Source organism: Drosophila mojavensis, unplaced genomic scaffold, assembly GCF_018153725.1.
Source record: "Drosophila mojavensis isolate 15081-1352.22 unplaced genomic scaffold, ASM1815372v1 contig_80, whole genome shotgun sequence".
Taxonomy (NCBI): Eukaryota; Metazoa; Arthropoda; class Insecta; order Diptera; family Drosophilidae; genus Drosophila; species Drosophila mojavensis.
In genome coordinates, this window is record NW_025318906.1 from 15,203,813 (window position 1) to 15,227,692 (window position 23,880).

The 23,880-nt window shown below is 36.4% G+C and overlaps 7 protein-coding genes across 10 annotated transcripts; 3 read left to right on the forward strand and 4 right to left on the reverse strand.

Annotated features, from left to right (window-relative positions):
- Positions 1 to 94: 94 nt before the first annotated feature.
- On the reverse strand, positions 95 to 1,188 carry LOC6580038 (alpha N-terminal protein methyltransferase 1). The gene is made up of 2 exons (XM_002005874.4): positions 1,083 to 1,188; positions 95 to 1,023 (listed from the first exon to the last, which is right to left on the reverse strand). The coding sequence occupies exon 2, from the start codon at positions 1,003 to 1,005 to the stop codon at positions 196 to 198; it is 810 nt and encodes a 269-aa protein (XP_002005910.1). The 5' UTR covers positions 1,006 to 1,023; positions 1,083 to 1,188; the 3' UTR covers positions 95 to 195.
- Positions 1,189 to 1,375: 187 nt separating this feature from the next.
- LOC6580039 (protein crossbronx) lies at positions 1,376 to 2,449 on the forward strand. 2 transcript variants are annotated; one of them, XM_002005875.4, is made up of 4 exons: positions 1,376 to 1,557; positions 1,611 to 1,675; positions 1,743 to 1,846; positions 1,913 to 2,449. In XM_002005875.4, exons 1-4 carry the CDS (start codon positions 1,472 to 1,474, stop codon positions 2,393 to 2,395), a joined length of 738 nt encoding a protein of 245 aa, XP_002005911.1. In that variant the 5' UTR covers positions 1,376 to 1,471; the 3' UTR covers positions 2,396 to 2,449. The 2 variants fall into 2 exon arrangements, with proteins under 2 accessions (XP_002005911.1, XP_032585588.1); XM_032729697.2 differs by having other exon boundaries at positions 1,475 to 1,557; positions 1,599 to 1,675.
- On the reverse strand, positions 2,372 to 4,011 carry LOC6580040 (UPF0598 protein CG30010). Its single transcript, XM_002005876.4, has 3 exons — positions 3,934 to 4,011; positions 3,064 to 3,212; positions 2,372 to 2,977 (listed from the first exon to the last, which is right to left on the reverse strand). Exons 1-3 carry the CDS (start codon positions 3,938 to 3,940, stop codon positions 2,471 to 2,473), a joined length of 663 nt encoding a protein of 220 aa, XP_002005912.2. The 5' UTR covers positions 3,941 to 4,011; the 3' UTR covers positions 2,372 to 2,470.
- LOC6580041 (DNA-binding protein SMUBP-2) lies at positions 3,328 to 4,024 on the reverse strand. Its single transcript, XM_002005877.4, has 2 exons — positions 3,934 to 4,024; positions 3,328 to 3,877 (listed from the first exon to the last, which is right to left on the reverse strand). The coding sequence occupies exons 1-2, from the start codon at positions 3,938 to 3,940 to the stop codon at positions 3,384 to 3,386; spliced, it is 501 nt and encodes a 166-aa protein (XP_002005913.2). The 5' UTR covers positions 3,941 to 4,024; the 3' UTR covers positions 3,328 to 3,383.
- A 335-nt stretch (positions 4,025 to 4,359) lies between these two features.
- LOC6580042 (aspartate aminotransferase, cytoplasmic) lies at positions 4,360 to 7,292 on the reverse strand. Its single transcript, XM_002005878.4, has 4 exons — positions 7,111 to 7,292; positions 5,808 to 5,915; positions 5,668 to 5,741; positions 4,360 to 5,463 (listed from the first exon to the last, which is right to left on the reverse strand). The coding sequence occupies exons 1-4, from the start codon at positions 7,223 to 7,225 to the stop codon at positions 4,528 to 4,530; spliced, it is 1,233 nt and encodes a 410-aa protein (XP_002005914.1). The 5' UTR covers positions 7,226 to 7,292; the 3' UTR covers positions 4,360 to 4,527.
- A 91-nt stretch (positions 7,293 to 7,383) lies between these two features.
- Positions 7,384 to 10,233, forward strand: LOC6580043 (dynein axonemal light chain 1). The gene is made up of 3 exons (XM_044010513.1): positions 7,384 to 9,637; positions 9,694 to 9,805; positions 9,884 to 10,233. The coding sequence occupies exons 1-3, from the start codon at positions 9,486 to 9,488 to the stop codon at positions 10,184 to 10,186; spliced, it is 567 nt and encodes a 188-aa protein (XP_043866448.1). The 5' UTR covers positions 7,384 to 9,485; the 3' UTR covers positions 10,187 to 10,233.
- Positions 10,234 to 13,409: 3,176 nt separating this feature from the next.
- On the forward strand, positions 13,410 to 23,461 carry LOC6580044 (pyruvate carboxylase, mitochondrial). 3 transcript variants are annotated; one of them, XM_015164066.3, is made up of 9 exons: positions 13,410 to 13,552; positions 13,833 to 13,942; positions 17,539 to 17,665; positions 17,721 to 19,230; positions 20,107 to 20,154; positions 20,971 to 21,368; positions 21,430 to 21,689; positions 21,751 to 22,780; positions 22,846 to 23,461. In XM_015164066.3, exons 3-9 carry the CDS (start codon positions 17,567 to 17,569, stop codon positions 23,092 to 23,094), a joined length of 3,594 nt encoding a protein of 1,197 aa, XP_015019552.1. In that variant the 5' UTR covers positions 13,410 to 13,552; positions 13,833 to 13,942; positions 17,539 to 17,566; the 3' UTR covers positions 23,095 to 23,461. The 3 variants fall into 3 exon arrangements, with proteins under 3 accessions (XP_015019552.1, XP_015019553.1, XP_002005916.1); XM_015164067.3 differs by lacking the exon at positions 20,107 to 20,154; XM_002005880.4 differs by lacking the exon at positions 13,833 to 13,942.
- Positions 23,462 to 23,880: the final 419 nt, after the last annotated feature.

Below are 23,880 nucleotides of genomic sequence, written 5' to 3' on the forward strand. Positions count from 1 at the left end.
CTTTTTGTATTTATTGATATATGGCCCCCAATATTATTAAATACCAATTCAAAACATAAAATTATTAATATAGTTAATAAAATTAGTGTCTAAACTAGTTGCAGAAAAATATATATTTTTAGCTTAGGAAGCAATTAAATATCAGATTTTATATTATTTGTCATAAATACGTCGTTAATGCTAGCATTTATATGTCTAATTGCCGCCATTCAGCTGTGATTTACAGGCAATCATATACACTGGAAAAAGTCCTTTCGGGAAATTTTGTTGACGCACTTTCCTTACAATTCGAAAGCCAGCTTCTTTTAAATAGCGCTCATATGATTCAAGTGGACGAGTAATTGACGAATCCTCGTCATCCTTTATCACATTTTTAGATGTACTGACGTTTTCCTTAATGCAAAAGTAAGCACCAGGCTGCAAACTAAGCCGCATGCGACGAAAGAATGCCACAAGATCCGGATCCGTCAGATGTCCTAAAACCCATTGACTCCAGATTAGATCATATTTATGAATGGGTGAGAATTCCTGAAGTCCCATATTGTATATTTCGCCCAGGCTATTACGACATACGGACTCTGATGTGCATATCTCTCGGGCCTTCTCAGCAAACGCGGCATCTTGTTCAACCAGATCAACCGTGTTGAACATTGGTATTAAAAGATTTCGTGACACTCGTCCAATTCCAGCACCGCAGTCTAGAGCTAATTTCTTGCCAGGCACTTTAAGTTCACGTAGAAATATCCTTGACCCTTGTATATCGATTGCGCTGATGTAGCCAAGACCACCGAGCATCCCGTTTACGGTTGCTGGCACTTCCGACCAATACTTTTGCGCCTTGTTGTAAAATTCAGGCACAACCTTTTCATTTTTCAAGTTGTTGGGGCTTTCAGCTTCGTGTTTCTCTTCCAGCACTACATCTTTATAATTGTTTACCTTTGGCAAATTTTGTGAGTCCTCCTTGTCACAGGCAGTCACAGGATTTGTATCTAACTTAGAATACATTTTCGTTGTTGTATAATTCTAGTCATGAAATTTGTAGTTAAATTCTAAGTAGTTAAATTATCGACAATGCCACTTACCGCATACTTAGATTAATTTATAACAAATAAATGTGCGCAGGGCTGCATCATAATTATTTTTTAAAACTAGTTCTTAGGAGAACCAAACAAAGCTCGTTAAAGCAAATACTTCGATTCAAATATTTAACTGAATTTAATAACTAATCGAATAGTTTAATTTCCATTATATTTGCTTCAACAGTTTATTCAGTTTCCATATATTGTCGAACCTATAAACATTGCACTTTTTTTTATTTCCATAGGAACTATTCAAATGCGCACAGAAATTAAAAGATAATTAATATCGATATCCAATGTATTCGATACATTAGAGAAAGAAAAATAATATCAACAGGCGTATATTTTTGTTAAGCTGCATAAACTACAAATTTATTTAACTATAAATAAATATGACTCTCGATGTCGATGCTCAAAAGAAAGATGAAAAACTACTACTTGCAACAATACACCAGGAATATAAAATTCTCGCGGAATAGTAAGAAAGTACAAATTTTCATTTCCAAAACAATAACAAAGACTTTTTTATAGCAAAATGATTGAGTCAGAAAAGGTCTCAGGCATCTATGTAATTCCGAGCTATGCTAATTCGTTGCGTGAGTATATTTATATTGAAGAGCATCAACATCGAAGTATAATACTTATTTAACTTAATTTTCGTAGAATGGTTTGGTGTGTTCTTTGGTCGACAAGGTTTCTATGAAAATAGCGTATTTCGATTTTCAATACTCTTGCCGGATGGTTTTCCGCAGGATAAAACCACTCCAGTAAGTACCTAATTATGCATATTTTATACTTTTTATAACGATATGTATGTAATTTACTCATTGAAGGCCATTGTTTTCCAACAAAACGTTGTGCATCCACTTGTGTGTCCTTTCACAAACAGCTTAGACATCAGTCACGCATTCCCGGAGTGGAGATGCGGAGAAGATCACCTTTGGCAAGTGCTGAAGTACATGCAAGTGATATTTGCCGATCCCTTGGAATGCATACGTAGTGTGGGCAGTACCCAGGAGCTGAGCAACGTGGAAGCAAGCAAGCTACTGACCACTAACCGAGACGCATTTGCTGCACTTGTTCAAGAAAGTATTGCAGAGAGCAAAGCTCACATCTATGATACGCCACCCACAGAGGATCCGCATTATATAGTATTTGAAAAATTCCAAGAGGACATACATGGACCAGTCTTAGAACAAATACGAAACGGAAGGACCACAAATTCGCCTGCAGAAAGTGGAGGCGGAGGCGCAGCCACTGGTCTATCATGGGTTAAAGTTAAAGAAGGCGAATTTAAACCGTTAAGCATTGAATAGTCATAACAATCGATGTATGTGCGTAAATTATATAACATTCTATTAGTTAATTAATATCCTGCAGTCTCCTGAGATCTATGATTCAGACTTCTTTATGAACTTTTCACAGTTTTTTATCCACTCATGCTCCAGCTCTAGTTCAGTGTCATCCCAATGAAAATGTGTGGGCGGTTTGTCATCACTAGAAAACACGAATCTCTGGCTGAGCTCGATGGCCAATTTAGAGCGCACGAGTCCAATGCCACCAACTTGGGGCCACGCTGGATGATACACTCGTCCGGTTTGCGGGTGCATATAGAGCTTATGTGGTTGAAAGGGAATCGATAGATCTGGACCACCATGTGCATATGTTAATATATGATCAGTTCGCCCATCTGCATCCTTTTTTAGGTGCTCAGTAAAAACAATTGGCGTATCATCACAGCGAATATAATTCCGTTCACGACCGCAAGGCGACAAATAGGGAAACATTTCATAACGCTGTGTTTCATTGAAGCGCAGGCGGCTGAAGAAGAATTTTAGGAATTTCTTCTCTTTAAAACAAGATGTGAAGTTTTTCATTTTGGCATCGTCTAAAAAGAGCTGCAAGTGAAAAGCAACAAGAATAAAGGCACATATGCATGCATACACCTACACCCATGCATATATACATGTGTGTACATACACACCATGCCTTCGTGATCGATGTAATAAAAGTACTCGCGTATCCTTGGCTCAGGCGACTGTCCCTGGGTATAGAGCGCGACAGTGCGCCGTGGCATCCAATTGAATTTCCAATTTTTAGACACTAAGTTCTTCGTGTGGATTACAGCAATACCTTGATCGAGGAAAAAAGTGGATCAGCGGATTGTTTACAATATTAATATAGTAAATTCATATATGCATGATCCATTTCTAATGTATGCGTGTATATTCAGAATATTTAACTGGAATTTTTTAAAATTACATCATGTTTATTTATATGAATCCTAAGGATAGAGGTGCAAGTCTATTTTTTCTTTTTATCATTAGTACTGCCGGTCTTTTGCATGCGCGCCACTTGCATGTTCTTTAGCTTTTCATTTAGCTTCTTTTTGGCATTTTTGTGCTCCTCTTCTTGGCGTATGGTCTTCAATGGCTTGGGATGCAGAAATTCTTTTCGGGCTTCTCGCTTTTTTATCTCGCCACAGCCGTGAACCTCGGGGAGACCGTGCTTGAAACAGAAACGTTTGCTGCAGTGTTCGCAGTCCTGGCCCATTAGGCTGGTTCTGGTCTTGCAGCGTGGATAATCGCACAAATTATCTACTGTTTTAACGGCAGTGAGTACTTCGTCCAGCTTGAGATCGACCACTTGGCTGGGTATGCGCTCCAAGAGCTCCAGTGTGTTGTTCGTGCCATAATTGACTGGTTTACCAGGCTTAGTTGGTGGAAAAAGTGGCGCACTGTCTTCATTGGCTGAAGGCGATGCATTGCTACTGGTGGCTTTTTGTTGTTTCGCCTTGTCTACATATGCTGCACTTAGTGAAATGTTTTTTCAACGATTCGAATATAATTATTACCTGCCATTGTAAATTGATAAGCTAAACAAGACTTTCGTCAATTTTAGACTCACGTTATACAGCACTGTATAGAATATTTACGAGAACAAATTCGGCTTTTTTTAGTATATTTTGTTAAATCAAAAGAGAAATATACAGGGTGCTCTATTGTTGAACTTTTCAGCTATAAACCCTTAAACAAATTTGTATAATTAAAATGGTTGAATATACATATGTTGAGCTTGAATTTTAGTTAAATAATGAAATCTTATTTGTTGCTCTTTTAACTATTTTTTTTTAATATACATACATAGATGTGTCATATTAATCGCTACACAAAAACTGATACTAAATTCTTATTAAAATATATATGTTTGTCTATATTTCGAATCAAATAGGCAATACAGATAAAGCCTAGAATGAAGGTGAAAATAACAAACACAAAAATTCGATTACATATTTATTTTATTAATGCATTTCAGTTGACATTGATTACAAATTTACTATAAAATGCTAAGCAGAGCTATTAATACACTTGTATAATTCTATAAAATGCAATCTCCTAATGCATGCGGAAGTGAAGGACACTATTCTTTAACAATTGATTCTCGTTTCTTATAAGTTAGCTGGAGTTAAGGTCACAGCTGCATGAATAGCCTTTGCCACATATTCAAAATTTCCAGTATTCAGGCCGCACATATTTATTCTGCCAGTTTTCAGCAAATAAATGTGATACTCCTTGATCAGCACGGCCACTTGCTTCTCATTGAGGCCCGTGTAAGAGAACATGCCAATCTGGTTGACAATGTGGTCCCAATTACCGGGTGTTCCCAATTCCACGAGCTTGTCTCGCAGAAGTTTACGCATTTCCCGAATGCGACTCGACATGGCCTTGATGCAGTCCATCCACTCTTGACGCAGTGCAGGTGTATTCAATACCTTGGACACAATGCGAGCTCCATACGCTGGTGGATTTGAGTACAAGCCACGAATGAGAAGAGTTATTTGAGAATGGATCTGGTCACGGGTGGCACCGCTTTGCTGTACTATCGTTAAGTTTCCAACTCTCTCGCAGTACAAGCCGAAATTCTTTGCAAACGATTGGCAAACGAATAGCTCGAATCCACGATCCACAAAGTAACGTATCGCCCAGGCATCCAGATCGGGATCGCCGCTGGCGAAGCCCTGGTATGCCGAATCAAAAAGTGGGAATAGTTTCTTCCGCTCAATAAGATCGGCAATTTTCTTCCATTGGTCCTGAGTGGGATCCATGCCCGTAGGATTGTGTGCACACGCATGTAGAATGATGACGGCGCCAGCCGGCGCCTTATCTAAATCAGCGAGCATGCCCTCCAAATCCAGCTGACGTTTGTTTTGGTCCCAATAGCGATACGAGTTCAGACTGGTAAATCCGGTATCGGCAAAAATCTTGTGATGATTCTCCCATGTCGGATTCGAGTAGTATACAGTGTTACGCTTTAATTGACGAAGCAGAAATTCAGCAGCTACGCGCAGAGCTCCTGTTCCAGAAATCGTTTGCACACCAAAGGCCTGCAATATAAAAAATTGGGAATATATATAATATAAAAAATATAAAGTATACGACTAGATACTCGTTGCTATTGCTCTTCTCCCTATCATTCATTTTATATTTTGTACTCAAAGCCTTTTATTCTTTTTCTACTCATCTCTATTATATATTTAAAAATATATCTCTGTTCCATTGTAAGAGTACAGTTCATATGGAAAACTTACACGTTTCTCTTTTAATGCTATTGAGTCCGCACCTAATACCAATTCAGTTGCTGCTCGCGTGAACGTATCCAATCCTAAAATATATACGTACATACATATGTTATTAGTCAAGAGCGTGTTGGTCTTATCTAAAAACTCACCCGTTACTGGCAAATACTCATGATTAATTGTCTCATCGGTCGCGATGGACACTTCTGTTTTTCTCACCACAGGCAGGACCCATGGTTGACCATCATTAGTTCGGTAAGCTGTTAATTAGATAAGCCATGGATTATATATGATTAAAGAGAAATTGAGAAGTTCTTAATATTAAAGTGACAATCATGTTCCATTCCTTAAAAATTAAGGAACCAAACACAAATATTAAGAGATATTCATTATTTAAAGGCATCTTAAGAAAGATTTCTTATTTCATATTCCGTTAAGATGTTTAAATAAAACAAATCTACTACAAATTCAAGAAAAAAGAATCATAAAAATGCCAATCAATATCAATTTGTTTCCATTATGGGGAGCCGGAAAAATATGTACATACAAATATATATGTACATACATATATCTCGGTGCGTTTATTAAAGACAAATCAGCTGATATTTGATAAGATACGAGCCAGTGATTAGGGATTAAAGGTCACTTCATACAAATTCACTGCAAATGATTATTGAATATTATTATTTGGATCAGAGTTCATAATCTGTTACACAGAACTAAAAACAATTTGCTATTTTGACTAAACAATTGACGTAGTTTAGCTTATAATATATGCATAGAAGATTAAATATGTATATAAGTATGTATGCATACGTGCACACATAAACTAATTTAGTTGAATTTGTTTGTAGGTATGAAAACATAAATAGAAATTTGGGTTCATAAATACATTTATTGTCTATGCTATAACCATAAATCTTGTATTATATGTATGTATAGACATTTGTAAAGATATATGTTTGTATGTATGGTCATTTTTAACCGGCTGTTGAAAGGAATAGCAGTTCATTGACTGAAAGATTTGACATCCAAATGCCCTCTATACGAAGCTTACTTGCTATCTAAGCTCTATATACATACAAACATATAAATACAATATTACAAGCACCCAGCCTTACATACCTACACGTAAGCACATATTACATACATACATATCTATTTAGCGGAACGCGAACTAGAGATGCGCCGCCAATTAGAACAGCATTCAAAACGAATGGAATACTTTAATAAGCATTTATATGCACATACATACATATATTTATCTATATTTATAGTGCATTCCATTTATATTTAATGTTTAGCATCCAAACATGTACATATGTATATATGTATTTATAAATAAAGGGATGTAAAGCAAGGTCAAATTACCGGAATTATATAAATATGAATATATGTATATATATATTAATATTTATATTTATAACTATGTTTGTTTAGTGTCACAATACTTACCGCCTACGGACAAATTGACTTTCGGTGTATTAACATCATCCCTAAATGCTTGCGTTAAGGCAAACACTTCAATTGCCGGTCCTTGTTGCACATCGGCATAAATTGATGAAGCCATTGTACGTTGCAGATCCACGCGAAACGTTTGTAATAAATAAACCTTTCACGTCGGCGAAATTTGATTGCGAATCAGCTAATTATCGATATACTCGATAAAACATATATCGATATAATAGTGAGGCCAATAGCTTAAAACTATATTTATTCTCTCGATGGGTTTAATATTTCATTTATTTAATGTTTGAAGGATTAATATTAATATTCAGATACTTAATATTGTAAGTTAAATAACTAATAATATTTTTAATGAGCAACAAGTGTTTAGTGTTTTAATTAGGAATTCTGATTTAATCTCGCACTGGCCACACCGAACTTAAAGTGGCGCCAAAAATTAAATAAAAGCGTTAATATAGATAAAAATTTAAAAATTACATGTAATCAGAAAAAATTGTCCTATATAACTGTGGAAATAATTACAGAATAACTTTTTTTCTTCAATATATTTAGCGATTATAAAAACTTAATTTATACATATTTATAAATGTTCATAGCAGGCAGCAACTGTCAGTCACTTCTGTAAAAAAAAACATCTATCAATAGCTAAGTTAACAGCTTTTTAATTCTCTTAGGTCTCGTGACTGAATACCATCTGAAGTTTACACTAATTAAAAATTTCAAAGACCGTAATTTATCTATTTCGCAGAATCAAATTTAATTATTTTTGCGGTATTTGATATATTCTCTTTGTGTATGTGCTATCTGTGCTATTTAAATAAAAATAAAGTGGTCCTTTCTATTATAACTACAGTTTAATGAGTGCATACATGCAATACCCTACAAATATTTTCAACGAACGAAGGTCACGAATTAAGCCTCTATTGGATTTTATTTATTAGAGGCTCAAAGATGCCGATTTTTTATAACAATTGAGTAACTCTGCAAATGTATGTAACCAGTACACGGATAATAATTACATTTGTAATTGTAATAATAATAATTGTGAATATTTTTATTTGTTGTAAACTTCGATAAAGTAATATACATTGCCTGATTTACTTATTCACGCTAACCAGTTCCAGGTCAGCTCATTGGCCTCACAGCCTTGTAGAGTTCTTTAACCCACTAACTGATCATCAGTTTTGGCCCAGTATGTGACGATCTGCCCCTTTTCTGACTTTCACACGTTGTGAACTGCGCATTTTTGGAACAAAATGTGATCGGTCATCCCTGTTTTTCACAAGTTAAATGAAACAATTAAATAAAAAAAATAAAAATAAAAAAACAGGTATGCGCAGTGAGAAATTCTTTGCTAACAATAAAATTATTCACAATTTTACTCAAAATAAAAGTACTTTAATTGAGAGTGACCCGAAGCTAAGTTACAAAATACCTAGGCGCTTCGGTAGGCATCGCGCCAAATATTTGAAATTTTTTCTCTCATCCTTCACTCATTAACAAGCTTTAGCGCTCAAATGGGTGGGTGTTATTGTGCGTATATACTGGTTATTTACACAAAAAACATATTCTTTCTCAACAACGTTTTGTTACTCTTTCCTAAAATACTTATACAAAAACGAAAACTTTGAAATGAGTATGACGAGCCCTTTAACAATGTAGCAAAACTTCTCTCTTAGAATAAAAGTGTCAACTTTTGTGCAATGCTGCGTAAATGCATGCACATACACATATGCAACTATGAGAGAGCGGCGGAGAGTCAACAGAAACAGATGAAGCGAAACTGGTAAAGAGATAGTGGCGATCTCACTCGATCGCACTATGCCAGATTACATTGCTTGTTGAGAGTATAAGACTATTCGAGTATAAGAGTGTATGTAATGAGTAGAAAGCGGTAGAAGTGGTTGGCGGAATCTACTCTACACATTTTTTGCGGGTTGTAACTGATTATTCTAGACTACACATCTATGTATGTGTTGTTTGTTTAGTGATTCTATGCACACACATATATAAATATATGCATACATTCGAGTCAAAGCCTACACACATACATAAGTACGGCTGAAAGCTTTTCCCTGCTTTTGCTACTAGCACCTTGAGACCTGGAATATTTGTTCACGTAAAATGAAGTCGAACAAAAATGTAAAAATTATAAAATTTTATATGCATATCGAATATGTGACAATATCTATATCTTCCACAGCTGTCGTGCAAGAACATTGAACCATCAAAACTGCTTAGTTTAATTTCTAATAAACTTAAATGTTTGTTGGTTGCTAATAGCAACAGAAAATTGTTTATGACGAAGGCTTGGGCGTATGGACTATATATAAGATAGTCGAGAATTCCAGTTCGATTGCAAAATGTCGAAGGCAACAACAATTAAGGAAGCGCTGAAACGTTGGGAAGATCGAGAGCAACAAAATTCGCTGACTGCCAAACAAATAGATTTGCAATTTCAATGGCCACCAATTGAGAAAATGGATAACACATTAGGAACGCTAGTGTGCTGCGAGTAATATCCCAATCCAAAATTATTGAAATTCAATAATGAAATTCCATATATTGCAGAAGAATCAGCTTGTCAACAAATATGATTGAGAAAATTTTTGGTCTGTCAGGCATGAAATGTTTGAAGGTTTTATCCTTATCGCGGAATTATATCAAGCAAATATCAGGATTGGTACGTTACTAAAGATAGTTATTAAATACATTACATATTAGTTATCTACTTATATATACTTACAAATCTAATCTCTAGGAAGCTGTTGCGGAAACATTGGAAGAACTCTGGCTTAGCTACAATCTTATTGAAAAACTGAAAGGTTTGAGTGCTCTGAAGTGTCTGAAGGTGCTTTACATAAGTAATAACTTAATCAAGGATTGGTCGGAGTTTAATCGCTTAGCCGAAATAGAAACTCTTGAGGATTTAGTGGTTGTGGGTAATCCCTTGTCGGAGGGCCTAGATGAACCCACTTGGAGAGCTGAGTGTATCAAGCGCCTGCCAACTATACGAAAACTAGATGGCGAACCAGTTGTTCTTAAGGAAGAACCAATACTTTAAAAAGGCTAAACTATGAATGAATAAATGCGAATAAATGTGTATGCATACTCAAAGGTCTTTTTCAACAAATTAAATAAAAATACTCAAGGCATCAGCTCAACACAGAAGTCAAGGTATCTTCCAGTCAATCATACCCGGCCACGCGCTGTTCAAAGATCTATTCAACAAGGTTGCGAACTTCTAAGCTTCACCATATTAACGCCATGCATTAGCAAAATCTTATCAACATCGGATGACTATATTATATAGCTCATATAGAAACAGTCGCCCAGAAATCAAATGATTCTACAAAAAGGAAAAAAATGAATGCTCATTTTTTTATGTTCACATAGGTACATATTTAATCTCTTGAATACCTTTCATTTCGAATATAACCTAATTCCGCTAATAAACCAAGTTCCAAATATAAACATTAATCACTTGGGGACAATTTCACATTGGCATTTCCAAGAAATAAATATAATATTATATAGAGCTCTACGTGGCCTTCAGACCGTACTAGATAAAATTTGACCCAAGAACTGTTTCCCCGTGCCACGCCTTGCCTTTAATGAATTATTTCGTTATCTTGTAAAGATTGAGGTAGGAATATTTCTGTTAATCACACACACTTTGGTAGATAACAGGTAGAGTAAGCTATAAGCGAGACAAGTTATAGGAAAGCAAGTCATAGCCAAATACTATATATATGTATATGGGTATATAGATAAGTTAAGGTTATTTGAGATAAGATTATTTATATAAGCAAATACGCCCAGGCGCCGTTTTATTTAAAATAAAACATTATCTTATTATTATAAATGGAAGACTATGTGGAATCTACCGCCTTGATTAACGGCACGTGCTATGCGAATATAGCAGACAGACGGCGACCGAAATATATTTATAAAGAAAAAGTCATACTGTACAGCGAGTGGACACTTCAAATACCCTACAGCTGAGTATATAATTAGTTGTATATTATTATAATAATTATAATATTAATAAGTAAAAAGTAAGCTACTAGTTTAAGTTCCTGGCGTATAAAGTTCATTCATTTGTTCAACTGCATGTTTGCTAATCAAATTGTATAAAATATAATATATAAATATAAATATTTTGAGATAGACTGGTAATTAAAATACCCTACAGTGCTGTGTACAAAGATTATTATAAGAATTTAATTTGATAATAGAAATTATTATATAAAATGAATAATATGTCATTCATGTAAAAATATACCATCACCATTACTCACATTTAATTTTATAGCAATATCATCTTTAGTATTTGATTCTATGTACTTAAGACTAACAGCAAGCGCATTAAATATATTGAAACGCTTTGATTGTGCGCGTGCGTTGTAGACGTTCAAATTTGTTGTTTAACAACCTGTCTGGATGCCGTATATACATATGTATGTATGTACAATAATCGTACGACATGTTTGGTCATTTGGACGATTTGATACTGAACTTGATTCGCACTTTCGCTGACCTTCGCCGGAGTCGACAATGACAGCTGCGGCTGCAGCTGCGGCTATCGGCCCAGTTATCAGGGCCTTGGCAAATATCTATCAGCTCTATCTATAAGCTCTCACAGTGTGGCATCTAAGTTTTGTATTTAGTTTTTGTTTTTAATTAATTAATTATGCCAAAATGACGGCACACCTGAACTAAAGTTTTTAATACGACATTTTTCTTATCACAAACTATAAATATTTTATATATATGTTTTAAGATTGTATAATTATAAGAGTGTGAAGGAGAGAGAGGACAAGTTAGAGAGTGAAAGAGAGAGAGCGAATGAGATTAGATGCTATGCAAAAAGAGTCTATTGATAAACTATTGATACAAACTTTGAGGTAGAGCTGGAATAAGCTGGGTGTGACTCGAGGTGCATTATGAGATTGTTGTAGATCAATTAATTTTTAAATGAATATTTCTTTCTGTCTATATTATTATCTATGTCTCTATAAGTCTATATCTATATACCTCCATTCAAATGCATCTATAATACAATGAATATTTATAATTTTAACTATATCTATATTTTTATCTATCTAATATATATTGTTATAATTATGTCACATATTTAATAATATATAATTTAAATATAATTTAAATAACTAACTATTATTAGTAAGGAATGTGTGTCGATTGATGTATTTGCATATACCTGTAATTAATTCAATTTTCACCTAGTAATATGCATTTATAATACAAAATGAGAAGCTGCGACGCCTATTTGCATAATTAAATATATTGCAACTAAATTGTTCACCTCTATTTAAATAGAGAACAAAACTAAATCTGTGTTTCTCTCTATATATAATATATATATATATATATAATAAAATTACATATTTTTCGATCGTAATAAACAGGCAACTACTGATTTCTATCTATCAGTTCATCTAATAGTCAATCTGTCTATACATGTACGTATGTATGTACATATGTATGTATATATACATATGTATACATATAAACATGTCTACTTCTCGCTCTTATCTATAAGAGCTGTAGACACCAAAATAAAAATTGACATAAGTTTCTAATACTAGCAAGAACTATTAAACTTTTATACTTCTAGTCTTAGACTTATGTAACATATAGACACATAATATGTATACATGTGTATGTAGAGGAAAATATACAAACTTCCATATTTTTTTTAAAGTTAATAATCCTATATACTATTGCTACGTTTGATCACCAGAGAAACGAATATTATTTTAGTTTAGTTTCATTCCATGCACATGTTTATTTATATATGTATACTTAGTTAATATTTATATGTGTACATATGTATATTTACATTTACCTATATGTATGTATGTATGCAACAATGTCAAAAATGCAAATCTATAAAAGGTACATATACTTTAGGTACCAGCAAAACAGCTGTTTCTCTCCTTGGAGCTTAACTAGTTTACTCTTAGCCGGCCTCTGACTCTCACACACATAACACAATTCTGCGATTGTTGTTGTTTTTGGGCCAAAGTACACAACTTAGTTGTTATTGCTGCCTCTGACGGCTGTTAGGCGCACGCATACACTATTCGAATGTGCGAGAGCCATCCACGAAAAATCGAAGCGAAAGAGCGAAATGCAGCCACAGATTGAGGGAGAGAGAGCCAGTAAAAAGAGAGAGAGAGAGAGAGAGCGCGCACACGGGAGCAACTGTGGGCAGCCGCCACCGGCAATACAGTGTAAACTTTCAAGTTTTTTCGACAGCGTCCGTCAGTTGAATATTAAGCTTTGGTGCCAGCCGTACGCAGTGCTCGAGCTCCCGGGCAGAAACAGTTGTGAAATATTCAACGTAAATTGTACCGAGGTGGTCTACCTTCCCAAACAGAAATTCAACGCACATACAAATACATATGTATGTATTACAAGCACAAACATACATAGTATGTATGTAAAGAGATAGACACACACACACACACACACGCATGTACATTTTTGTGTTAGCTAGTTGCTAATTCTAAAGAGTAATTTGTTAATTCCTTGTGTTTTTTTATCTGCGCTGAAGTTAATTTTGTCGATTTCGATTTCAAAACCACGCTAGTTTATATAACAGTTATGTGATTTATACATTTGCTAAATTGTTTTACATACACTATAACTGTAAAATCGTCTTGTATTATTTCAACTGTTTTTAGTTATCACAGCGAGTGCTAACTGTGCGGTAAAGTTGAATTGAAAGTGTGCTCGAAAGATTCTATACAGGGATAACAACAGGGAGCAGCTGGACATATTGTGATTCCAAAGGGTATGTTCAAAAATATATATGTACATACGTACATATATATTATACATGTACATATGTATATTTAGTTGCGTGCATACTAAATTGCTAATTGATACGTAACAAGCGCTTATGTATGAATGTAACTGCACTTTTACAAGCATACATTCATTACATAGACACACAGACAGACACACACACATGCATATGTAGAAGTGTTCCCCCATACTCCCTTCATTATCTATGCCTGCTGTTCGGGTCCATTTTATTATGCCCCATATATCTAGCCTTCTTATGGTTTCGCTGCCAGCCAAAACGTGCTTGACAAAATGAAGGCATGTGCCATCACTTACGTTAATAAAATACATACATACACACATATGTATATATAGATAGTGACGTATGTATAAAAACAACGAATCCAAAGCAAACAGCATTGTGGATAAAATACAAAATATTTGTATTATGAATTTCATAGCCTAAAAGTCAAGCAGCGTACAGCAAATCAAAGTTTAGCTATTTAATTTAATTGCTTTCACTTTGCGTGACAATCAATCAAAATTGACGAACATTGAACAAATGTTGATTTATTTGCATGTGCGAATACTTATTCTACTCACTGTGCTGTCTGCGAACTAGTCCTAGTTCCTTTTTGCGACGCAGACGAACAAATAAATGTGTGTGTGTGTGTGTGTGTGTGCATCTATGGCATAAGAAATACATACATACATACGTATACATAATGTGCAAGTGTATATATGTATGTATGTATTTATATATAGGCTTTTTTCTGCGTTTGTCACTTTATCATTTTAACGGATAATCAATGTGTCCAGAGCAGGCGCGGCCTATGCCGCAGTGGAAACGTCTTTGACCTTAGCAACGTGTGCTCAAGATCGTGCATAAGTGTGCGCACATACATACATACGCGCAATTCTATATATATGTACATACATACGTACGTACGTAGGTATGTTCGTATGAGCGAATATAGAGTAAAAGTGAGCGGCAATCAACAAGCAAGCAGCAGCAGCGTAATCACCAAATCATTCGACCAAACCGAACGACCGACTGCCCGTCTGACCGTCTGACTGCTGTGCACATTCTAAGGCGGCTCGTCTGTCTGTCTTATTATTGCAATAATCATTACATAATCGGTCATTGCGGCAAGCAAGCATACATATGTATGTACATACGCATATAATAAGGTGGACACACATACACACATACAAGGATAAATCATTGTATTGACATGGGTGTGCGACCCGCAACTCTTACACGTGTAAACAAAGCGAAAAGTCTCCATCAAATTGGGTGCTCCCTGACTTCCAGTCCCCAAATAGTGGCCCTATGAACGGGGTGTGTTAATTTGTTGCTTTGGGGTTGGCAATACGGAATATTGGGGCGTTAATTGACAAGTTTCTAATTGCAATTGTTGGGTTTTACGGTTTTAGCGTGTTTTGATCTTAACTCGAATGATGCATAACAACTTAGAATGACGGTATCAGACTAGCAGATACTCTTTTCGCCACAAACTGTGTGAAATGTAAATATATCTATATATGTGTGGATGTATGTGTGCATAAATATGTTTATACGTATATCTACATGTTTATATATGCGTGCAGACGGGTTTTCTACATTTATGAATTGCCTTTTATATTGTGAGCGTAAAAATAAACAACAACAAAATAGTATTATCAATGAATTCGATTGCTTCTATCGGCAGCCATATATTTTATATGGATTACAGGTTTTTTTTTTTAAGTGTATTATCTGTCCTCAACAAATTTCACGACTGCCTCTTAAAGATTTTATGACGAAATTTCGGTAAGACTTTTTACTGCACAGATTAGACGGCTGTTAATAGTATTTTTGTTTATATTCTGTACGTACAATAATGACTTGTTTAAATATAATGTAATATAAGAATTTCCTTTTTTGCGTCGATCGTTATCAAAATTAGATATGATCTTAGCATTTTAGAAAACATGTTTAGTGAAAGTATTTATAGCTTGTTGACCCAAAAACCTATTTTGGAATAGTTTCTTTAATTCGTTCCGCAAGAAAATTAGTTAATCTTTTTCCTGTTTTTTTTTTTTTTTTTTTTTTTTTTTTTTAAACATTATGTATGGAAAATTTGAATATGTTGAATAACAGAAACGTCATTCGTTCTGAGTATGTTTACGCCAGAAAAGTGTCACTTATTAATAGAACTGTTTAGAATAATAATACTGACCTTAAAAAAAAAAAATAAATAAATAAAAACAAAAACTTTCCATTATCAATCCATTAGAAAATAATAAAAAATTATTTTTATAACTAGTAGTTTAGTAAATAAAATAATTTTTATTCTTACATAAATAATTTAATAAATGATTCAACTTTTTGTCATAGAAATTTGTTATTTATTAATCTGTTAGTATTTTAAAAATACAAAAATTCTTTTACTTATATAATAAACTCAAAGAGACAGAAATTACTTAGGCAAATTTGCAGCTGTCTGTATAATCGCAATGAAAGTAAAGAATAAATGAGCTAAAGACAAACTGAAACTAGATATGAAGGTGTTAAAAGGTAAACACAGATTTAAATATTTTTAATAAAAAGGATAAATATTTCTTTGACTTAAATATCTTGAATATACAAGATAAACAAACATTTTAGATGAAGTAAAATAAATATAAGATAAAGATGACTAACTTTTTTTATTTTTAACTTTTTTTTTTTTTATTATATTGTATAGTCAAACCATAATGGCAAATTTAAAGACCTTACCAATAAAAATGTATTATTTTTAATAGCTCTTTCACACTTACTTAAATAGAATTGTAAATTCTTAAGAACTTTAATTTGTGGTTTCTTCATCTACTTTTATAACAGAATTATGATTTAATTTGTGGTTTTATCATCTGCTTTTATAGCATCAAAACATGATATATGTAAATTACTCTGGCCTTAACCAAAATAAAATTTGTTAAACAATATAAAACGATTTTGTAGAATTAACAGAAACTAAACCAAACGTGAATCTAAAGTTAGAAATGTTATCTAGGGACGGTCTATATTTGTTTACATACTATAAATGCGTCTATATCATAATTAATAAAAGTCTTCTCATAAACCTTGTCAAGAAATAATGTGTACTAATTTGAATGTGATACACTTTTATTAACTGAAATAAACCGAAATAATCGTAGCTGTTCGAATCCAAAGAAAATCACAATGGAAACCAAATAAACAGTCAATATTATATAATATATGTACGCATACATATCTGAAGGTAGAACTATTAGTACATGTGTCCAATGTTAATAAATACCTGAATATACATAGGCATGCACATGTTAACTGTAGTTAACTATATAGATAGGAGTATAAAGATAATGGGAAAGATAAGCAACTTTATTAACACCATCATCAGGCTCATTCAAATAATAAAATTGACAATAATGACAATGTTGAGCTTTGATAAATCATATATTTCGCATGAATGGAACCAATTATTGAGTTGGTCAACTGCATATGGGCGGAGTTTAGATGAGAGTTAAGTTCATTGGGGTAGAGAAATAGAGATATCCTAGCACTAAATTTTAATATGAATCCATTGTCTCTTCCAGTTGTCTTTCGATTGACTAAAGCCTAACAATGTTTCTGCCGGAATCTCAAGCCGCATTTAGGACGCTGCGCAAAGCGATTCCTCGTGTGAGACTTTACTTCATCAACAAAAATGCCTATTCCACTCAGGTAAATCCTCCCACTCCCTCTTCAATTCAGCTCACTCTAACATCTCGTTTTACAGGTCGAATACAAACCCATCCGATCGGTGCTGGTGGCCAACCGTGGTGAGATTGCGATTCGCGTATTTCGCGCCTGCACTGAGTTAGGCATCAAGTCGGTTGCCATCTACTCGGAGCAGGACAAAATGCACATGCATCGCCAAAAGGCCGATGAGTCATATATGGTCGGCAAGGGTCTGGCACCGGTGGAAGCCTACCTCAACATTCCAGAGATCATTCGCGTTTGCAAGGAGAACGACATTGATGCAGTGCATCCCGGTTATGGTTTCCTCTCCGAGCGCAGCGATTTTGCCCAGGCCGTTATCGATGCTGGACTTCGCTTTATCGGCCCCTCGCCCAAGGTGGTGCAGAACATGGGTGACAAGGTGGCTGCGCGTATTGCGGCTATAGAAGCGGGTGTTCCCATTGTTCCAGGCACAGATGGCCCAGTTACCTCTAAGGAGGAGGCATTGGCATTCTGCCAAAAGCACGGTCTTCCTGTCATCTTCAAGGCAGCGTACGGCGGTGGCGGCCGAGGCATGCGTGTGGTTCGCAAAATGGAAGAAGTCGAGGAGAACTTCGAGCGGGCCAGCTCCGAGGCTAAGGCGGCCTTTGGCAATGGCGCAATGTTCATTGAGAAGTTTATTGAGCGACCCCGCCACATTGAAGTCCAACTGCTGGGCGATAAGGCAGGAAATGTTGTACATTTATATGAGCGTGACTGCTCTGTGCAGCGTCGCCACCAGAAAGTGGTTGAGATCGCGCCTGCTCCACGTCTGCCTGTTGAAACTCGCGACAAGATGACCGAGGCAGCAGTCCGGCTGGCCAAGCATGTGGGATACGAGAATGCTGGCACTGTGGAGTTCCTGTGCGATGAATCCGGAAACTTCTACTTCATCGAAGTGAACGCCAGATTGCAGGTGGAGCACACAGTGACTGAGGAGATTACCGGCATCGATTTGGTGCAGTCGCAGATTCGCATTGCCGAGGGTATGACCCTCAAGGAGCTGGGACTCACCCAGGAGAATGTTGTGCCACGCGGCTTTGCTATTCAGTGCCGTGTCACCACCGAGGATCCCGCCAACGACTTCCAGCCCAACACCGGCCGCCTCGAGGTCTTCCGTTCCGGCGAGGGCATGGGCATTCGTCTAGACAGTGCCTCGACCTATGCTGGAGCTATCATCTCGCCCTACTACGACTCGCTGCTGGTCAAAGTGATATCTCATGCCAGTGATCTGCAGAGCTCAGCGTCCAAGATGAATCGCGCACTGCGTGAGTTCCGTATTCGTGGCGTCAAGACGAATATTCCCTTCCTGCTGAACGTGCTCGAGAACCAAAAGTTCCTGCACGGCGTACTGGACACCTACTTTATAGACGAGCATCCACAGCTGTTCAAGTTCTCTACCACCCAGAATCGTGCTCAAAAGCTGCTCAACTATTTGGGCGAAGTGCTGGTCAATGGGCCACAGACGCCATTGGCGACATCCCTGAAGCCCGCCGAGGTGAATCCTCATGTGCCGCAGGTGCCGCTGGGTAAGTGCAATTGTTTAGATGGTTCAAGGCATGCGCTTTTCGGATTTGTGGCTATCAAATGGCTGTCGCTTTAATTATTGTTTCAGCTTTTAGTCTTGATAACTTTTGCCTTTCAGATTTTGTTGTCTATCAAATTGGTTCATTAAATTGGAAAACCTTCTATGTTCTTTTCATTTCTCTTTCAATGCAAAGCTTGTTTGAGAAATCACTAGAAAATTTCAAAATTCTTACGTAATTAAAATTTTTATTGATTAGAAAATATTACTCTTTGGACTTTAGTCCAGTTTTTGATTATTTAAATTGGCATGAAATTTAAAATTATATAATAATAGAAATAATTGAAAATATATAAAAATAGAAGTTTGCAAAATAGATATAAACTCAGAGATATTAATTTTTTGTTAAATTTGTTAATAGAAATTTTTTATAGTAATTTGGTTAGCTTTGATTTTATTTAAATATTTAAACTTCTGACTAAAAGTTAAAGTAAAATTCATCAAAGTTCAATCTGATAAAACTATATTGATGCCAATTTATATAATTTAAATTTCCTTTGACATTTATTAAAAATTCTTTACAATTCAAGTTAAAAACTTTAACTTTTACTAGAAGTCATTTTCCTTTTCTTAACAGCACCTGTCTCGTTTAATATATATGCGTTCATTAATATGTTTAATTTATGTTTTGCATTTCTTTTTACTTTATTCTTTCTAAAAAAAAACACACAATCAAACTTTTGCTTTTGCAACAATTACCATATGCAAAAACAATCGTCCTACACACACAAACACACACCTACACACCTTTACACACACTTTGCTCCCAACACCTTGTTCATAAACGAAATGTTGTCATGATCTAATCATTCCACTGAAGATCTGTCCCCGGAAGCCTTAGAACGTGAAAAGAGAGGCGGGGCAAAAGGTACGTTTAACGCTGCACTTCTTACTATATCATCAGCCCCGATCGAATCTGATCAAACTCATATGTAAATACAAAATCCTTGCTAAATTCTTATGAATATATAGTATACTTTACTCACTCAATTCAGGAGAATGTTGAGAGCTTCGGCCTTAGCTTGCATTAACATAACAAAAAGCCAATTAGGTAGTATTATATTAGTATATACAATAATTTAGAGTCAAGCAATCTAATATACATAAAGCTTAAGCTCAACTTAGAATTTCTAACATCTTAACTTTGTTGGGGAGAATATTTTAGAATAAAAGTATTTCAGATATGCTTAAAGGAAAATATGGTATACAAACTTATCAAGTTAAATATTTATTATTTAAGAAATGGGTTCGATTTTAAATCAATATATCGTTTTGAGTATAAACACAAAAAATTGCAGAAAATTTAATCGCTTGCTCATATTAATTATATAGTTCACAAAATTGGTTGTAAGTATTGGATAAAATTTCAAAATTATTATTAATCTTAGACAATAATCAGTAATAATTGATATCATCAATCTTCCATTTCCACACAAAAGTTTCCAACCTTTTTAGTACCTTGTAGGTACACTTAGGCACATTTAGGTACATACAGTACGTACATTATTTAAACGGGTTTTTATTGGTTTTTGCATACCTACACACATATACACATAGTTATTTTTGGTGGCTTGAATTAAAATTTGTCTGTTCGTATTTTTGGACTGCTTTATATTTAGCTTTCTAAGTGCATGTGTCTATTATATATAACGAAATTCTAATTTTGTAAAATTCTGTGCCGCAGTCACGGAGCCACCACAGGGTCTGCGTGACATCATTGTGCGTGAAGGTCCCGCAGCATTTGCCAAGGAGGTGCGTTCTCGAAAGAACCTACTCCTCATGGACACCACGTTCCGTGATGCCCATCAATCTCTGATGGCCACGCGTGTGCGCACCCACGACCTGCTCAAAATATCGCCATACGTGGCGCACAAGTTTAACAATCTGTACTCGCTCGAAAACTGGGGTGGAGCCACTTTCGATGTAGCTCTACGGTTTCTGCACGAGTGCCCATGGGAGCGCCTGGAGGAGATGCGCAAGCGCATTCCGAACATTCCATTCCAAATGCTGTTGCGCGGCGCCAATGCCGTTGGATACACCAGTTACCCAGACAATGTAGTCTACAAGTTCTGCGAGCTAGCGGTAAGATGCTGTAGCACTCTTACAGAGGCAACAATGAGTGACACCTATGCTTCTCTTTCAGGTGCAAACTGGCATGGACATTTTCCGAGTGTTCGACTCTCTTAACTACTTGCCGAACTTGATCCTCGGCATGGAGGCGGCAGGCAAGGCAGGCGGTGTTGTAGAGGCGGCCATCTCCTACACCGGAGATGTGGGAGATCCCAAGAGAACCAAATACGATCTCAAGTACTACACAAACTTGGCTGACGAGCTCGTCAAGGCGGGCACTCACGTCCTCTGCATCAAGGACATGGCGGGTCTGTTGAAGCCAGAGTCGGCTAAGTACGTGTGAACCATTCCTTGATTTGTCAGCATATATTTCATTGATCTGCTCGAATTATAGGCTGCTGATCACTGCCATCCGCGACAAGCATCCCGACGTTCCAATCCATGTGCACACTCATGACACCTCTGGAGCCGGTGTTGCATCTATGCTTTCCTGTGCTCAGGCTGGAGCTGATGTTGTAGATGTGGCCGTCGACTCGATGTCTGGAATGACCTCACAGCCAAGTATGGGAGCGGTAGTCGCCTCTCTGCAGGGCACTCCCTTGGACACACAGCTGGATTTGGCCGATATTTCCGAGTATTCGGCGTACTGGGAGCAAACCCGTACTCTCTACGGACCATTTGAATGCACCACAACAATGAGATCAGGAAATGCCGACGTCTACCTGAACGAAATCCCCGGTGGTCAATATACCAATCTGCAGTTCCAGGCGTTCTCCCTAGGTCTGGGCGATATGTTTGAGGATGTCAAGAAAGCTTACCGTGAGGCCAATTTCGTGTTGGGTGACATCATTAAGGTCACTCCGTCATCCAAGGTTGTGGGTGACTTGGCTCAGTTTATGGTGCAGAACAATCTGAATGGTGCTCAAGTGGTTGAGAAAGCCGAAGAGCTCTCCTTCCCCAAATCGGTGATCGAGTACCTGCAGGGCTACATCGGTATTCCATATGGCGGCTTCCCAGAACCATTCCGTTCACGTGTTCTGAAGGACATGCCACGCATCGAAGGCCGACCTGGTGCTGAGATGGCGCCACTGGACTTTGACAAGCTGAAGGCCGAGCTGAGCGAATCTCATGTTAATGTTACCGAGCGTGATGTTGTTTCGGCAGCGCTCTATCCACAAGTGACCAATGAGTTCTTACACTACCGCGAGCAATTCGGTCCCGTCGACAAGCTGGATACTCGCATATTCCTGTCAGGCCCCAAAGTGGGTGAAGAGTTCGAGGTTACCTTGGAGCGCGGCAAGACGCTGAGCATGAAGGCCTTGGCCATGGCTGCCGATCTCAAACCGAACGGAAAGCGCGAGGTGTTCTTCGAATTGAACGGCCAGCTGCGCTCTGTCCACATTCCCGACAAGGAGGCTATGAAGGTACCTTAATTGTTGACCTTATCTCTCTGTGAGCTATATTTAATGTGATTCGATTTACTTTTTAGGAAATCCGTATTCATCCCAAGGCTGACAAGACGGTGAAGGGACAAGTGGGCGCCCCTATGCCCGGCGATGTCATTGACGTGCGCGTGACCATTGGCGACAAGGTGGAGAAGGGTCAGCCCCTGGTTGTCCTCTCGGCAATGAAAATGGAAATGGTTGTCCAGGCGCCACAGAACGGCGTTGTCAAGAAGGTGGAGGTCAAGAAGGGCATGAAATTAGACGGCGATGACTTAATTTTGATCATCGAATAAGCGCAACCCCATCCAATTGAGACAAACAAACAATACCAACATTTCTATATATGTGAGGATCGTGTGCTGCCAGCAAGCTTCGATTATTATATTAGGCTTAAGTCTTTTTTATGTGTATGTATGTATTTATGTTAGCATGAGTACATCTGTATATACGTATGTATGTATTGGCATTACTTTTTGAAAAAGTTTACAATCTTGTGAGAGTTACAAAATCACGCACAAATCACAAATGTTGTTATAAACCCCTCAATCCTTGCTGTTATATCTGTAAAGCTTTTGCCAAATTTTGTATCAATGTTCGAAAATATTTTATACCATGTAAAAGTGTGAATAAACCAAGGAACTTCCTATAAAAATATTGAAATTTATACGAATCATTTAATAGATTTTATGATATATTATAGCAATCTACAATAAGCTTGAACTAACTATATATCTTTATTTATAAATTAAAGCAATCTTTGGTTTTTTAGTCAGAAAACTCTGCCGCCTTTTCAAATATGAGGTAATTTAAATTATTTTGATAGCATTATCTATATTAAATTTTTTTAACCGCACTAAATTTTATAGTATTTTATATTCGATGTCAAAATTGGTACGTAATAACACTGGTCATATAGTTGAGCGTTTCGTATTGAATTGTAGATGAAGGTGAAAACCGGGAATTCATTTAGTAATTGAAAGTGGATCTACTGTCTTTTCTTTTCTTGTATTTTAAGTAAATTTGTTTTAAAAAAATTATACTCTTCGAATTAAACCTATTGTGTAGGATATATTATTTTA

Coding starts and splice junctions, on each gene's coding strand:
- LOC6580038 (XM_002005874.4), bottom strand. CDS start 1,005: ATGTATTCTAAGTTAGATACAAATCCTGTGACTGCCTGTGACAAGGAG.
- LOC6580039 (XM_002005875.4), top strand. CDS start 1,472: ATGACTCTCGATGTCGATGCTCAAAAGAAAGATGAAAAACTACTACTT. Junction 1,676..1,742: donor GAGCTATGCTAATTCGTTGC/GTGAGTATATTT, acceptor TAATTTTCGTAG/AATGGTTTGGTGTGTTCTTT. Junction 1,847..1,912: donor CGCAGGATAAAACCACTCCA/GTAAGTACCTAA, acceptor TACTCATTGAAG/GCCATTGTTTTCCAACAAAA.
- LOC6580040 (XM_002005876.4), bottom strand. Junction 2,978..3,063: donor ACATCGATCACGAAGGCATG/GTGTGTATGTAC, acceptor TTTCACTTGCAG/CTCTTTTTAGACGATGCCAA.
- LOC6580042 (XM_002005878.4), bottom strand. CDS start 7,225: ATGGCTTCATCAATTTATGCCGATGTGCAACAAGGACCGGCAATTGAA. Junction 5,742..5,807: donor TGAGTATTTGCCAGTAACGG/GTGAGTTTTTAG, acceptor TATATATTTTAG/GATTGGATACGTTCACGCGA. Junction 5,464..5,667: donor TAGCATTAAAAGAGAAACGT/GTAAGTTTTCCA, acceptor TTTATATTGCAG/GCCTTTGGTGTGCAAACGAT.
- LOC6580043 (XM_044010513.1), top strand. CDS start 9,486: ATGTCGAAGGCAACAACAATTAAGGAAGCGCTGAAACGTTGGGAAGAT. Junction 9,638..9,693: donor GGAACGCTAGTGTGCTGCGA/GTAATATCCCAA, acceptor CATATATTGCAG/AAGAATCAGCTTGTCAACAA. Junction 9,806..9,883: donor TCAAGCAAATATCAGGATTG/GTACGTTACTAA, acceptor TCTAATCTCTAG/GAAGCTGTTGCGGAAACATT.
- LOC6580044 (XM_015164066.3), top strand. CDS start 17,567: ATGTTTCTGCCGGAATCTCAAGCCGCATTTAGGACGCTGCGCAAAGCG. Junction 19,231..20,106: donor TGTGCCGCAGGTGCCGCTGG/GTAAGTGCAATT, acceptor ATTCCACTGAAG/ATCTGTCCCCGGAAGCCTTA. Junction 22,781..22,845: donor CCGACAAGGAGGCTATGAAG/GTACCTTAATTG, acceptor TTTACTTTTTAG/GAAATCCGTATTCATCCCAA.